General features: G+C 36.8%; 1 protein-coding gene across 1 annotated transcript in view; it reads right to left on the bottom strand.

The window, feature by feature from the left end:
- The window catches only part of LOC129230166 (uncharacterized), a 74,677-nt gene extending 62,862 nt beyond the window's left edge, over positions 1-11,815 (bottom strand). Inside the window, exon 1 of the mRNA XM_054864567.1 lies at positions 11,621-11,815. Coding sequence (XP_054720542.1) covers positions 11,621-11,815 — 195 coding nt within the window. The remainder of the gene's footprint in view (positions 1-11,620) is intronic.
- Between the last annotated feature and the right edge of the window lie 5,246 nt (positions 11,816-17,061).

The following is a 17,061-nucleotide window of genomic DNA, read 5'->3' on the forward strand; positions in this document are numbered from 1 at the left end:
AATTGGAGAGAAAGATGGGTAAATTACCTCGCAACCCATACTCATGAAGGGTTTTGAGGATCCCATACCTCCAGGTACGGTCGTATGCTTTTTCAATATCGAAAAATACGCTCACAAGATGTTTTCGTTTAAGAAATGCTTCTCTTACTGATGTTTCGAGAAGCATTAGATTGTCTATTGTGCATCTGCCACGCCTAAACCCACTTTGATATGAGGATATGAGATGGTGTGACTCCAGAATGAGCATCAATCTGGCGTTTACCATCCGTTCCATGACTTTACATAGGACACTAGTGAGAGCTATAGGTCTATAGCTCTCAGGTTTATCAGATTGTTTGTTTGGTTTAAGGATAGGGATAACTATTGCTTGACTCCAGGATTTTGGGAATCTATGTTCAGAATAAATTCTGTTAAAAAGCTGCAGAATATTTTCTAATGAAGACCTGCTTAGATTTTTTAACATGCTATTGTGAATTTGATCTGGACCAGGTGATGAGTTTCTTGATTTTTGTAAGGCAGTATTTAGTTCATGAAGGGTGAATTTTGTGTTGTATTGATTAAAAATGTTTGAATTAAAATCTAGAACTTTTTGTTCTTTGCGTGATTTGATGGTTAAAAATTTTGAGCAATAGTTATTTGCGCTGGAGACTTCTGCCAGATAAGTCCCCATGCAGTCAGCCACCTCTTTGTAATCGGATAAAATACGACCATTATTCTCCAGAATGGGTGCACAAGATGTATTGTAGTTGCCAGCGATCTTTTTTATTTTACACCATACAGTCTTGGATGGGGTGGACGTCGTGATTGTGCTGACGTAGGCCTGCCACGACTCCCGCTGGCTCTTTCGTCGAATCCTTCGAGCTTCAGCACGAGCTCGTTTAAGTGCCACGAGATTTTGTGTGGTTGGATAACGACGAAACGTGCTCCATGCCTTTTTTTGTTTCTTATGAGCCTCCTGACAATCAAGGTTCCACCAAGGCTTAGGAAACTTGATCCTGCCTTTAGTGGTTTTTGGTATAGCAGCGTTGGCTGCTTTTAAGATAATGTCGGTTACTCGCTTTACCGCTACATCGATATCAATATCAGTCACGTCTTCTGATTTAATTTCTGCCAACTGGGTAAATGCTGTCCAATCAGCGCGATCAATGCGAAGTCGAGCTTGCTGGTGCTGCTGGTAGCTGCAGCGTCCAGTATAAGTTATTTTGATTGGAAAGTGGCCACTGGTGTAGAGACCGCCCTGCACCTGGAAATCCCAAAGTGGCAGAAAGGAAGGTGAGGATATTGCAAGATCGATGGCATGGTAGGTTTGCGTAGGAAGGTGGAAATAGGTATTTTCACCGTCGTTAAGAACACATAGATCATTGTCTTCTATCAAGTTTTCAATAATTAAACCTCTGCTGTTGGAGGCTGGGCTTCCCCAGAGAGGATTATGGCCATTAAAATCCCCCAAGAGGACAAATGGGGGAGGAAGTTGATATACAAGTGTTTGCAATTCCACGCCTCTCAAATCGTAAGAAGGTGGAATATATACAGAACAGATTGTAAACAGCGAGTGAAGGTGAACGCGCGCAGCTACTGCTTGCAGGGATGTGTTAATATTGAGCTGGCTGGATGCATAATCATTAGCGATTAGCAATGCCACTCCTCCACAACGACGGTCACCTGACAAGCAGTCCTTGCGGTATATGTCAAAACCTTTCAACCTCGGTCTATCAGCAGGGGACAGAAATGTTTCTTGCAGACAAAATATGGCCGGTTGGTGGTATTCGACAAGATCTTTGATGTCTGTCACATTATGCGAGTAACTCTGACAATTCCAAGAGAGAATGCTCAGGGCCATGGAGAAAAAAGGAAGCAGAAACGGCCGGAAGGAGAGGGAGCAGCTCATGAAGGAGGATGGTCCGTCCACCCTTCATCGTCGGATGGCGGAAGATCTTCAAAGTCAACATCCTCGTCCTCCTCCTGGGGAAGAGGTTGTTGGAGTGTTTCTATTTGTGATTTGGTCAATTTTACTTTCTTGCTAGAAAGCAAAAAGTCCTCCTTTCTAAAGTTATAAAATTTTGGGGGCCTCTGTTTAGAGGCTACCCCAATTTTTGTGCGCGTTTGTAAAAGTTTCTTTTTTTCAATTAGTTTTTTCGAGTTCTGACTGGATGGTTTGTTTTGATTAACAATAACAGATACATTATCTGTATTTTTTATTTGTTGTTGATTTTGATTAGTTTTCTGAAAAGAAGAATTGGGGCTATTATTTTGTTTATTTGATTTGGTTGTGTTTACAGTTATAGCATTAGGTGAGTTCGGTATTTTATTGCTGGTTACTTTGTTTACTGGAGGTTCAGTTTGTGTGCTTATGGAGTTGAATACTTTTTTTACAGCAGCAGAATATGAAAGTCCAGTTGTAGGTGTACGAGATTGGACAATTTTTCTCGCGTCTGGATATGATATTTTTTGAATGGTTTCGATGACCTGTATTTCTTTTTCGGTTAGCCATTTAGGGCACTTTCTAGAGTATGAGGGGTGGTCTCCTTTGCAGTTGACGCATTTAAATTCCTTTGAGCATTCATTGCTGTCGTGGCCGGACTCAGCACATCTGGCATAGGTTCTTGTACCACGGCATGACAGCTTGGAATGTCCAAAACGCTGGCAATTAAAACATCGTAGTGGATTTGGGATGTAAGGTCTCACTGGACAAGAGAGATAACCAGCTTTGACACGTGAAGGGAGGATAGGCGTACTAAAAGTCAGAATGATGTGCTTAGTATTCTGCATTTCGCCGTTGCGTTTGATAGTTATCCTCTTCACTCCACTTACGTGTTGATCTTGCATTTCCTCTAGAATTTCCTTCTCTGATGTAAATAGAAGGTCTGGCTCCGAAATGATTCCCCGAGAAAAGTTTAATGTTGAGTGTGCTGAAACTGTACAAAGGTATGGGCCTAGTTGTTTGATTGCAAGAATAGGTTGAACTTGTTTAGGATGTTTTATTTCGACTAATAATTCACCTGTACGTAATTTTTTAACCGATTGGAACTCACCGATGAGATTTATTAAGGCTTTGTTAATTAAGAATGGGGAGACAGCAGTGAATGTTAGGTTTTCATTTCTTTTCATTATAAAAAATTTTGCAGAGCTAAACGAGTCTTTCTGACGCTCCCCACAAGGGGGAGAAGTGTTCTTTGAGTTTTCATCCATAAACGAACCAGAGAACTAGGGGGAAAAGATTGGGTCTAGCCCCTGTGTAGCCCCCCACACAGAGGTAAGGCTGCGTACGACAGGGTTCGCCTGCTATCCCTGAAGTCTCCCGTTTGAGGCACCGACTACCCCCGGTACCACGCAGCCATCGGCACGGTTGACACGCCTTGGCTTAGGGGTTTTCGTCCGCATTTGGTAAGTGTGATGAGGGAAGGAAGGGAGAAAAATCCCCTCCCGCCGATATTCTGTTGAGCAACTGGGGGTTCACGACTCCTCCCAAGAGCTCGCCCCGAACTCACCACACCGCAAGCCCCCCCACCACGACAAGGTAAACGGACACGGGGGGCGTAAGAAGGTGGAATATATACAGAACAGATTGTAAACAGCGAGTGAAGGTGAACGCGCGCAGCTACTGCTTGCAGGGATGTGTTGATATTGAGCTGGCTGGATGCATAATCATTAGCGATTAGCAATGCCACTCCTCCACAACGACGGTCACCTGACAAGCAGTCCTTGCGGTATATGTCAAAACCTTTCAACCTCGGTCTATCAGCAGGGGACAGAAATGTTTCTTGCAGACAAAATATGGCCGGTTGGTGATATTCGACAAGATCCTTGATGTCTGTGACATTATGCGAGTAACTCTGACAGTTCCAAGAGAGAATATTCAGGGCCATGAAGAAGAAAGAGAAAGAAAAACGGCCAAAGAGAGAGAAGCACATCAAGAGGCAGGAAGATCCTCCACCCAACCTTCATCATCGGTTGGGGGAGTTTCCTCAAACTCAATGTCCTCTACTTCTTCGTCAGAGGGAAGAGGAGGAGATTTTGTTAGTTTAACCTTCTTGCTGGTAAGCAAGAAGTCCTCCTTTTTAAAATTGTAATGTTTTGGGGGTCTCTGTTTGGAGGATACCCCAAGTTTTGCGCGTGCGAGAATTTTCTTTTTTTCGACTGTTTTCTTAGATGGTTCAACAGCGGTGTTATTTATATTTGCATTGGTGAATTTTTTGGTTTGTGTTTCACTTACATTGGTTTTACTGCTAGAGGAAGAGGTTTGTTTATTTGTCTGTGTTGTGGAGATTAGCGAAGTGTTATTATTAACAGTTTGTGTTTCTGTCTGAGTACTTGCTGATTTTAAGATCTTTTTTACTGCTGCAGAGTAGGAAATTCCTACTGTGGGTGTGCGAGAGTCGACTAATTTTCTTGCTTCTGGATAAGAAATTTTTTGGGTTGTTTTAATAACCTGTATTTCTTTTTCTGATAGCCATTTTGAGCAAGATCTGGAATATGAAGGGTGATCCCCTTTACAGTTAACGCATTTGTATGTTTTAGAGCAGTTATTGCTATCGTGACCGGGCTCTGCACACCTGGCACAGGTTTCAGTACCACGGCACGAAAGCTTTGAATGTCCAAATCGCTGGCATTTGAAACACCGGAGCGGATTTGGAATATAGGGGCGAGCTGGACAAGACAGATAGCCGGCTTTAATACGATGCGGGAGGATGGGTGTACTGAATGTTAAAATAATGTGTTTTGTGTTTACCATCTCGCCGTTACGTTTGATGGAGATCCTCTTAACTCCACTCACGTGTTGGTCTTTCATTTCCTGTAATATTTCACTTTCTGAGGTATAGAGAAGATCAGGTTCAGAAATTATGCCGCGTGAAAAATTTAGTGTTGAATGTTCTGAGACAGTGACTAGGTATGATCCAATTTGTTTTATTGACATTATTTTTGAAACTTGTTGGGTATCTTTAATTTCGACTAAAAGTTCGCCATTTCGTAATTTTTTAACAGTTTGAAATTCACCTATCTGATGACTTAAGGCTTTATTGATGACAAAGGCAGATATTTTTGTAAAATTTAAATTTGGGTCGCTTCGTTTATGATAAAGAATTTTGCTAAGCTCGAATATACGGTCTGACGCTCCCCACAAGGGGGAGAGGTGTTCTTTCAGTTTATATCCATAAATTAACCAGAGAACTAGGGGGGAAAAGTGGGGTCTAGCCCCTGTGTAGCCCCCCTACACAGAGGTAAGGCTGCGTACGACAGGGTTCGCCTGCTATCCCTGAAGGCTCCCGTTTGAGGTACCGACTACCCCCGGTACCACGCAGCCATCGGCACGGTTGACACACCTTGGCTTAGGGGTTTTTGTCCGAATTTGGTAAGTGTGATGAGGGAAGGAAGGAAACAAAAGTCCCTTCCTGCCGATATTCTGTTTGAGCAACTGGGGGTTCACTACTCCTCCCAAGAGCTCGCCCCGAACTCACCACACCGCAAGCCCCCCCACCACGACAAGGTAAACGGACACGAGGGGGGACGGTGTTGCTAGGAGATGTAACATTGTCGTCTACGGAAAGAGCTAAGGTAAGTTGCAATTTAATTCGTTAAATTTCATCGTTTATTGTGCTTCTTTTTTTTTTTTTAATGCTTTAAAAGTATTCTTAAGATGTTTATGCGCACTATTATTGCATGTTTTGTTCTTATATTTATATGAAAACCGCAGAAAAATCAGAAAAGTACATAGGCCTATAATGTGCAATGAGCCGACATTGAGTTATTACGTTAACAACATTTATTCGTGTATTTCGTCTTCACTGTGCTTCAGATATGTTTTAAATGTTTTGAAAGTATTTTCAAACTATGTATATAGATTAACATTTCATGTTTTCTTCTTATATTTATTTGTGTATCGCAAAAAAATTGAAAATCTTTAGGCTTATGATGTGCTGCTAGTCGACATAGAACTTTTATGTTAGCAATATTTATTCGTTTATTTTGTCATTTTTTGGGCTGCTGATGTGTTTTTTAATGCTTTGAAAGGAAACTCCAACTTTGCAAATATTAATTTTTTACATGGTTTCACCTTTTATTTATTTGAGTCGTATCAAAATTAAGAAATAGATCTATAATTGCTGTGAGTGCTTTGTGTTATTACCTATACAGTGAGCTTCTCTTAGTGATTCTTTTTTCGAGTCATCTATCGTCATAAATATTATTTGTAATTTTCTAGAAAATAGTTACGTGCTTTGTGCCTGACTGCCAAACACTACAGCGAAAGTCACCAGTGTAGATTCTTTCGATTTCCGAAGCAAGAGTCCGAAAAGAGACAATGGATCCACAACATAAGGTATGTGACAGTTTTACTTTTAATTCAGTACTTCAGGCATTAAATAGAGTCATATAAGATGACACATTTGAAAACTAACTGCAGCAACTTGAATTGTTTTGTTTTGACAAGTGAGAGTTGTAATTAAAATGTTGAGTCAGATAGTCAAAAAATTCATTGGCATGTTAAAATTAAGTACGTAAACTCTAATTAAATATACCTGAATGTGTCATTAAAAATTTTATAGTCTTAAATAGAAGCAGAATCAAGTATTTCAAAATGCACATTTCTGGCATCTTTAGCAGATACTTTTATTTTCAGAAAGTTCCTTTGATAACGGTCTATATTTTCAGGGCTGTAAATCCTAATCCCTTCATTTAAATAAATTGAATTGAGTATTACTTGTTCTGGAAGAGACAACTGTGAAACTTTCAATTTTTCTTCAAGGACAGATTATTTTGTAACTATCCATACAAGTTTATTAGGTCCTAAATGCTTTGTTACAACCAAGACTGCTTTTAATGTGTTAAGTACTATCACGTATGGAACCAATGCATGGAATTCTACAACAAAACTAAATGTTTATTGTTGTCATAGATGAATGAATTTTGTAAAATTATGTGCTAAAAAATTCAATGTATGTCTGCACTCAAAGTAAATAATATGAGTGGTGCTATTTAGTTTAAGTGGCAATTTTACCACTGGACCTAATGCAATCTTTGGTTTTTAACTTTTTTTTTCAAGAAAATAGTGATTTAGTCCATTTGAAAATTACAAAAATGAAGTACAAGCCTCGAAAAAAGTTTGCACTTGTTGATATTCTATTTATGGTCCTAAAATATTTTGAAGTAAGAAATATTGTATAAAAAAGTGGGATAAAATTTGATTTATGTACTTCATTTGATTATGATAAGAATAAAACGTCATTTTTTTCTAAAAAAATTTTTCCACAAAATATTTTTAGAAGACAAGATAAGGATCCAACAGAGTATTCTCTTGTGTGTGCCTGCCACTTTTTGGATGGGGTTAAAGCAAATAGAATCACTATTTTTGCTAGAAATGAGGGAAAGCGGATGTGTTTCCCACCAGCAGAACAAAAAAGGAAAAGGTAAGCAAAATTCATCTCATGCAGTAAAGTTCATTCTTCATAATATTTTGGCCACGCAAATTGCAATTTTAAAAGATCTTTATATACTTAGGCTTTTTGACAGCGGCAAGAGGAGGGTTTTTAAAGTTCAGAGCCCCTCCAAAAAATTTCAAAACTATTCTAAAACTTGTTTGTTTTTTTTTTAATTTAAAACATATCACTACTTTTTCATGCTCTTTTTTTTTTAAACAATTTCTTTCAAAAATAAAATTATCACTTACGAAATGTATAGTATTTATTTTGGTTATATTTATTATTAATATCATTTCCTACAAAATAAATACTGCGTGTTCTTCGGACTTTGAATACCTCCCACTTTCAAAAACATCGAAAGTCTTTAAATTGAAAAGTGCCTAACTTTATATTTTACATAGTTTTTAAGTCTCAAAAAATATGAATATTAGAAGTATTTCTTCAAATGTGCATACACTTTTTAATTTTCCTCACATTAATTCCATTAAAGTAACACCCACTCGTTTAAATATCCTCTGGTAACAAAATAATAATAATAATAATGTACGAACTAAATTAAATTTTATAGATCATGTAGATTTGAAGAGAAATGTGTTGGTCAAACTGTCCCCAAAACAAAATTCTGGTTCTGATCCCAAACTGAAATATTTATTATTGCATTAATTTATTTTTAAATGAAGTTTAAATCAGATGAACACCAAATTGGCACATAGATAATTTGGCACTCAGTAGCGTAGCCAGGATTGTTTCAGAAAAGGCCCCAAATGAGTCCATGATTATTGTCATTTAAGAGACAATCATGGACTCATTGACTTTTTTTAGACTAAATTTGTTTGGAAGGATTTACAAATTATTTCACGAATGATTATTGTCATTTAAGAGACAATCATGGACTCATTGACTTTTTTTAGACTAAATTTGTTTGGAAGGATTTATAAATTATTTCACGAATTATTCATTTACTTAATTTTAGCCAAACACAAGTGCAATAATATCTATCTATTTCATTTAAAATATTGTCACTTTTTTATAATTAATGGAGAATGTAAGCTCTTGTGATGATATTTAAGTTAAAATTGATACTCATTACCTGATGATGAAAAATATATTCTTAAATGAAGTGAAATAAATTTCTTATAATTTTATTTCTTAAAAATTCTTCATAACTCTTAAGAGTTAACGAATCGTCTATTTTTGAACTTTTATTGGGGGGGAGTTAACTAATTGTGGAATTTTTCCTTAGGCAAAAAGTCGCAGCGCAGCATCAACTCGGCCCTCCCAACCAATGCTCCAAAATGATGCTGACGTAGCTGAGATGGTTACTGAAGATAATCGCTTCGCACCGTCGACTTCTTCGACGTTGACTGAAGCGGAAAATTATATGGTACGAAACGAAAATGAAGAGCTAAGAAAGGAGAATGCACTATTCAAAGGATTCATGGGCGATAGGAATGTTTCCTGCAGACAGAATATGGCCGGTTGATGGTATTCGACAAGATCTTTAATGTCCCTGACATTATGCGAGTAACTCTGACAATTCCAAGAAATAATGCTCAGGGCCATGGAGAAAAAAGGAAGGAAGAACGGCCGGAAGAAGGGAGAGCGGCTCATGAAGGAGGATGGTCCGTCCACCCTTCATCGTCGGATGGCGGAAGGTCTTTGAATTCAACATCCTCGTCTTCCTCTTGAGGAGGAAGTAGTTGGGATGTAGTCAATTTGACTTTTTTGCTGGAAAGAAAAAGTCCTCCTTTTTAAAATTATGATATTTTGGGGGCCTCTGTTTAGTGGCTACCCCAATTTTAGCGCGTGTTTGCATAATTTTCTTTTTTTCAATAAGTTTTTTCGAGTTTTGTGCGATTGGAATGTTTTCATCAACAGTAACAGATACAGTATTTATTTTTGTTGTTGATTTTGGTTAGTTTTCTTAAAAGAAGATTTTGGATTATTAATTTGTTTATTTGATTTGGTTGTGTTTACCGTTTTGGGATTAGTTGAAGTTTCAGGTTCTGCATCTGCTTGTGTGCTTGCAGATTTAAATACCTTTTTGATGGCTGCTGCATATGAAAGGCCTGTTGTAGGTGTGCGAGATTCAACCAGTTTTCTTGCGTCTGGATAGGATATTTTTTGTGTTGTTTCAATCACCTGAATTTCTTTTTCTGAGATCCATTTTAAGCATGATCTGGAGTATGAAGGATGTTCCCCCTTGCAGTTTACGCATTTGTAGGTCTTAGAATATGTATTACTATCGTGACCGGGCTCTGCACACCTGGCACAGGTGTCAGTACCACAGCACGCAATTTTCGAATGTCCAAACCGCTGGCATTTGAAACACCGGAGCGGATTTGGAATATAGGGGCGAACTGGGCAAGAGAGATAGCCAGCTTTAACCCGTGGAGGGTGGACGGGTGTACTAAATGTTAGAATAACATGTTTAGTTTTTATTATTTCGCCATTGCGTTTTATTGTAATCCTTTTTACTGCACTTACGTTTTGGTCCTTCATTTTCTCCAAGATTTTTTCCTCGGGTGTAAAGCGAAGGTCAGGTTCTGATATTATTCCTCGGGAAGAATTAAGGGTTTTATGTTCAGTGACCGTTACAAGATAGGATCCTATTTGTTTTACAGATATGATGGATTTGGTTTGTTTCTGATGTTTTATTTCGGCGAGAAGTTCACCATTACGCAATTTTTTAACTGATTGAAATTCCCCTATTTGATTAACGAGGGCTTTGTTGATGAGGAAAGGAGATACTGTTGTTGAATTTAAATTAGGATCAGAACGTTTGATAATAAAAATTTTTGCGGTGCTATTCGATTCAGTCTGACGCTCCCCACAAGGGGGAGAAGTGTTCTTTGTGTTTACATCCATAAAAAAACCAGAGAACTAGGGGGAAAAGTGGGGTCTAGCCCCTGTGTAGCCCCCCTACACAGAGGTAAGGCTGCGTACGACAGGGTTCGCCTGCTATCCCTGAAGCCTCCCGTTTGAGGCATCGACTACCCCCGGTACCACGCAGCCATCGGCACGGTTGACACACCTTGGCTTAGGGGTTTTCGTCCGCATTTGGTAAGTGTGATGAGGGAAGAAAGGGAAAAAAATCCCCTCCCGCCGATATTCAGTTTGAGCAACTTTCGAAGAATAAGTGGAGTATTTTTACCTTTCGCAATTAGCTTAAGGAGCTCTAATGTTTGCTCCGAGCATATGTGCATCTTGTTGATAAATGCGGATTGAAACACTCGATCTCTGATATTTAAATAGTTTCCTGCGATGGTACCTTCACTTATTTTCGCTTTTTACTATTTATAAAGTAATTAAAGTAAAATAAAATCAACGAGGCTGATAAACATAATCAACATCTCCGGGAAACATCCCTGTTCGCTTGCGTAAAGAATCGTCTGTTTCACTTTTTAGATCTAGAAGAAGGTAATAATGAAATGGTTTTGCCGTTGCATCCTCATAGCTTTCTTGGAAAAATTTTACGTTTGAAGGATATAACTTTCTTCCTAAGTGCATGAGCTGGGATCTGTCTCTCGGATTTTTAAATAAAACTAAGTAATGGGAATTAAGGGAAATATCTCCCATTTCTCTTCCTTTGTGAAAAATATTTTGAACGATAAAAATTACGCTAACATTTTGATGATTCCATTATTTCTATGTTTACTATGTTTAACCCTTCACTGCACGATTTTTTATATTTTCGTGAAAAAAATCATATGATACCTTTTGGCCGTCCTGAATTCAGGAAAAATAAGGAAAAAAATTAATTGCTAAAATTTTTGGCTGAAATGCTGTTTTAATTGTTTGTTCCACTTTTGGCACAAAGCACACATTGTATGCTTATACTGATAATTGTAAGTATCTATAGTGTGTTTTGTGCCAAAAGTGGAACAAACATGTCTGGCACAAAGTCCAGAAAATATATCTACTAAAATTTAAAACAAAGTAAAAATGAGTTAGGATAATAAAAAACACTGAATAAATATGCGAACAACACACAATTTACTTTATAAATGTTTAAAAAAAAGCAATAAAAGAGCATCAAAACAAATAAAAGTGAGTTAATTTTGGTGGAACTCGACGAAACAGTTTCGTTGCTGATTGATACATAAATGGATTCCACACTTAGAACATTTTATAAATGTTTTCCGATCACAGGTTGGAAGTTTGCACCTTTGCCTGCTATTCATATAAGTTGGCCAATGGCATACTCCATCAAGCCTCACGTCTTTCACTGGCATTGCTGCTGCTGGGCCTTTCTGTTTTTTCCTCTGTAATTGTGTTTCAATTTCAGAGGTGCTAGGACGCCCTCTCTTTCCCCCTGTTGCTGTTTTCCCAAGTTTGCACAAACAAATGGCTATTTCTTCTCTATATTTAGCTAAAGGCATATCCTCTTTTTTAACCATTTTATACAATAGCCAAGCATTAACCACAGCAACATCCAGTAAGTGATAAAAAATGCGAAAGTAGTACTTTTTAGACCTCATTTTGTTTTTGTATCTCCCTAAATGACTGTCCAGTAAGTCCACGCCACCCATATGCTTGTTATATTGTTTGACCACAAATGGACATTTGATGTCAACTCTCTGTTTTAGGCTTTTATCATACCTAGAAATTGTTTCAATAGGTAACTCCCCAGCAAACGTTGACATGAAATTTACTGGTCTGTTGTCGTTCCATGTGACGCAAGAAATTTCTGAGCTTGAACTTTGAGCTACATGCTCCACACTAAATCCCCTTCCGTTTTGTTTGATGTCCGCTTCTGTAGGAAGCTTGCAATTAGGTATTCGGTTTCGTCTTACCGTACCCAAAGACAGTATTCCATTCTGAGATAAATAATCAAGCAGCGCCAAAGAAGTGTAATAGTTATCAAAATATAACTTATGGTTTAGGTTTTTAGGAATATTTCGGCTTAAACGTACAACAACGTTTGATGCGGACCCTAAATCTGGCTCATCAGGCAGACGTTTGCTTGGATCATTTTCTTGACCACTGTATAACTCAAAATCATAAGCAAAGCCACTACTTCCACACAAAACAAAAAACTTATAGCCCCATTTATGTGGTTTGTTTGGAAGATACTGTTTCAATAGGCTTCTGGCTTTTGTTGCACATATTTGCTCATCAACTGCCAAACAATCTTCCATCGGGACTTCAAGAAAGCGTTTTTTTTTCAGAATTTCGATCAAAGGTCTTACTTTGTAAAGTCTGTCGTGACCATTTGTTCCTTTCGGAATCATCTTAGAATTATCATTAAAATGCATGAATTTTCGTATTTTTTCAAAGTCCTTTACGCTCATAGTCTCTCTTATTATTTGGTTGCCCAAGTTTTCACTCCAATAATCTCTAGCCGATGGTAGATGTATCAATGACATCAATACGCAAATACCAATATAATGCTATATATCAACTACAGAAATTCGTGTGTGTTTCGAAGGGTCACATTGTAAGATGTATCTCTGAGTCTCTTCGGTAATGAGATTCATCAATTCATCAGTGAAAAAGAATGTAAAAAATTGATATGGAGTGTCAAGTGCCTTGATCTGAGAATTGAAAGAAATATTTCCTCTAAATTTCATTTGTTCATCAGGAATTTTTAAGTTTTTCTTTTTCCAAATTATATCACTGCAGCCTCTCTTTTTTTTTGCATGGTCTCTCTCCTGCAGAACTAGGGCTTGCAGAAGTGTTTGTAGCATCTGTAAATAAAAAAAAAAGACCTTGTTAAAATTTAAATTCATTGTACAGTTTGGGGTTTCTTGGAGTACAAGTTGGGGGTTTCTAAATAATTTTGACTAAAACAAATTTCACAAAATCGCTTAAATTTTTTTTTGCACTTATTTCTTTGAAAAATTACTATTTTAGAGTACCATTGAAATGATTTTTCTTTCCTTTTCTATTTATTTACTGTTGCGTACATTTACATATATTAAAAAAATATTTCTTGGTTAGAAACAAAACTATGAATTTTATCTTTTAGTAACCAAACTCTTTTTACTATTTCAGTGCTAATCTACCAGCACTTCTATTTTTAATTGAATAGGCATAATTTTTGCTTCTGAGAAGTAATTAGTTCAAAAACTCACCCACTAGTACAGAAGATACATCTCTGTTTTCAACTACAGCTTCTATGGTTGAGTCAATGGTTTCTCTTCTTCTTCCGACGATGAAACATCTTTGTTTTTTAATGGCTTATAAGTCGGATCATCCCAGCTATCATCAGAAAGACCGTATGTTTCATCATCTGTATCAGAGCCAAATAAAATAGCTTGTATCTCTTCTGCAGACAATATCTTTCGGCGAGCCATTTCAAAGAATGGATTTACTCCCTTCTGTTCTTTGTTCCAGATGAGGCACACATAAGGAGAACACCATTTTTAAAAGTTGTACACAAATATTTTAGTTTTAAAGTATCATAAATGAAAGTAGAAGATTCATACACCTACCTGGATTTTTATCAAGCACTTTTTCCAATTTTTTATGGGGGAAACCCAAGGAAAAATACACACTTCTTACTGCAATGCAGCCACACTAACTTTCAAAAATAAGAAATTCAATAGCTGAACTAGTGCAGCCATCTGGTGTACCAAGAAGACACTAAACTATTAAAACATTGTTCCAGATGTGGCACAATGCTCAGTTTGACTGTATGTGAACTAAAACGAAATCTATTAGAGTTTTATTGGTATGTGCCAGATCTGGCACACAGTGCAGTAAAGGGTTAAATACACTTTTTTTTACATAAAGTTTTTTTTCTTTTTTTAACCTTCTATCACCGTAAAGAGTAATGTCCCGTGGGGTAAAGAACTGATTTTATCTTCCAATACATGCCGTTTTTGATCATAAGGAGATAGAGCTAACTTATTAGTAGTTACAGTAAATAACTCATGCTTTTTTGTCCTAATTAAATTCATTTCAATTAAAAGTTGATTATGTTCAAAAAGGCATTTCTTGTAGTCTTCGAAACAAATTTTCCTACCGATTGCGGTTTTCTTAATACCTTTAAATTTTTTTTACAGTTTTATCACCCACCTTAAAAGAATACATTGTTGATCTAAGTCCATTATTTTCGTCTTTCATTTTCCCCAGTACTTTCCTGTTAACACGTGGCATATTGAAAATATTATTTTCGGGGTAATCCGAAGTATCAAATAAATTTAAGTCGTTCTTCATGTCAGAATATATATTTTCAGCTTCTATATCATAAATAAAACTATCAGTGTCGCTGTATAATAACTTTAAAGCTTTGCCATACTTTGGTTTCATTTTAAAATAATGGAAATCAAACATTAACGTTTTAGATACGTCCAATATTGCCATTCCAACAGTAATCGGTTTGTTGAACGTAATAATTGTTTTCCGCATATGAAACGCAGAAATATTTTCGGAGAATATAGTTCGATCCTGAAAATTTGAACGAGCTATCCATTTTTCTGCTTTTTGAGGATTATTAATAAGTTTTATTTGCACGCGTTTCCTTATATTCTCCATAGTCTTGCCGAAAACGGCATTGTTCATAAGTTTAAAAAAACTTTTATCGAATTCATTTGTAGCTAAAGACCTCAATTGCGTGTTTAAGTCAATATATAATTTTAACCATGGAGCTTGAGTAAACTGTAATACTCGAGTGTACTTTAGTTAATATCAATCCTAATGCAAGGTACTGTTTTAAATTTGCGATAGTGTAAGACATAATTTTTCTTATCATTCAACGTTAATAGGAGTCTTTTTTCTTTACAATTTGGAGGAACTATCATTTCGGGGGCAACGGGAAAATCTGAGTGCTCGTCATGAATTTTGAGATCGTACTGAAGTTCAACCTCCAAAATATATCCAATATCCGAGTCGTTAGCAGTGCTCAAAATATCAGAATTAAATTCTACCCATTTAAAATCTTTAAGAGGGAGATACTGAGACATCGCCCAACCATATAAATTATTTGCATCAAGGTAGAGTAAATAATGGGAGGGTCGATTAGGATCATAGCTCGGCATAAATTTTATTATTTGCTTCGGAGTATCTATGTGAACATTGGGAAATCCCACCCCGAACTCCATTTTCAATAAACATCAACATGTCGTAATCGGACAATAATTCTAACTTAACTTTCGTTTTTTACAGCATGGCATCCCACGATAACCCCGGAGCACTAAAATACCACGCGGGGTCTAATCCGTATGTAGTTAGGCCCACTTCACGAAATAACTTAAAAATATCGGCTAACAAAAGTACGTCAGTTTTCACATAGTCTATGTGAATATCTATGACCTCTATGATAGAGGTCTGAATACTCGCCCAAATTTTTAATGCCGAAACTGTTCCAGACATTAATTGCGTGCAAGTAATCTTCGTTAGATATTTCGCTTTCCGTTAGTTTATTATAAAATTTTTCTCTTGAGGGTAACGATTGCTCTTGAAATTTAATTTCGTCGTTTATATAATCGTACGGATAAACACCTTTTTTAAGAAGTAGCTGTGCTTTTTCAGCATCAAAATGATATTTCACATGTTGAAATTGATTTTTTAAAAGATTTTTTGCTAGCTGGTCAAGGCTACTAGCCATAAATCTAAAAGAATCAATAAATCTTACTTTTAACGTTTTCGACTTTTTTTTGAAACTGAAATATACTTCTCGGTGTTTTCTGGAATGACTGTTATATCCCCTTCATCGTCTCCAAGTTCTTCATTAAATAAGTCGCAATCATATCCAGATAGACTGTGGAATATGACAGGTACGAAGTCGGGCACTGTTGACTTTAAGTTGCACTCATTGCAACTGGCCCCACGAAATTTCCCTGTCAAATGGCAATGGTCCTTTACCTGTACATAATTAGAAGAGTGGATTATAATATTGATAATAATAATTATGAACAATCATAATATAAATAATAATAATAATAATAATAATAATAAATCAGTGCTTAATATAAATGCTCGTACCTTATAATTCGATTCCGTATAGTTCTGCCCGCACTGGTAACATGACTGGCTTAAACTATAGCTTTCTGTTTCTGCATCTGTTAATGGAGACATCGGCAATGGATTTCTGTACATTTCTTCAATTTTTTTAACTTCTTCACGCATTTTAGCAATGAAGACTGATGCTGCATTAGTCCCTCTGTAAACTGAAGGAACTTGATACGGTTTTCCCATAAATGATACGTAAAAAAAAGCTAATTGGTTCATGTTTTTGATACTGATGAGTGAAAGAAGTGTCTGTACTTGGTTCACAGGAAGCCAAAGGTCTCGTTAAACACTCGAAATCAGCGTATATAACGAATAGTACTTGATGAGAGAATTTAATATTTTTAAAGAAAAGCCACTTGTTATCATCTTTTGGCATTTCCACTCGCACAGCTTCCTTCAAGTTACAGCATAACTTATGTTTTTTCAGTATAATATCGGTAGAAAAAAATTGAAGGCACCTTGGACAGATGAATTTTTTGCCGTGATGTTTTGAAACTTGACTCATTAAAAGTCTCGACAAATTTTTAACCCAGCAATAATGAGCCGTAGTTACTGATGTCAAATACATTAAGTCCACGTGCTGATCTTTCTCATCCTTCGTAATATGTAATGGAAAAACTTGATTTTTCTCAGTTACGCCATACACATTTACTGAGATGTTATTCTTAGATTCAAATTTTGACACGTT

This window comes from Uloborus diversus, chromosome 9, assembly GCF_026930045.1.
Source record: "Uloborus diversus isolate 005 chromosome 9, Udiv.v.3.1, whole genome shotgun sequence".
Lineage (NCBI taxonomy): Eukaryota > Metazoa > Arthropoda > Arachnida > Araneae > Uloboridae > Uloborus > Uloborus diversus.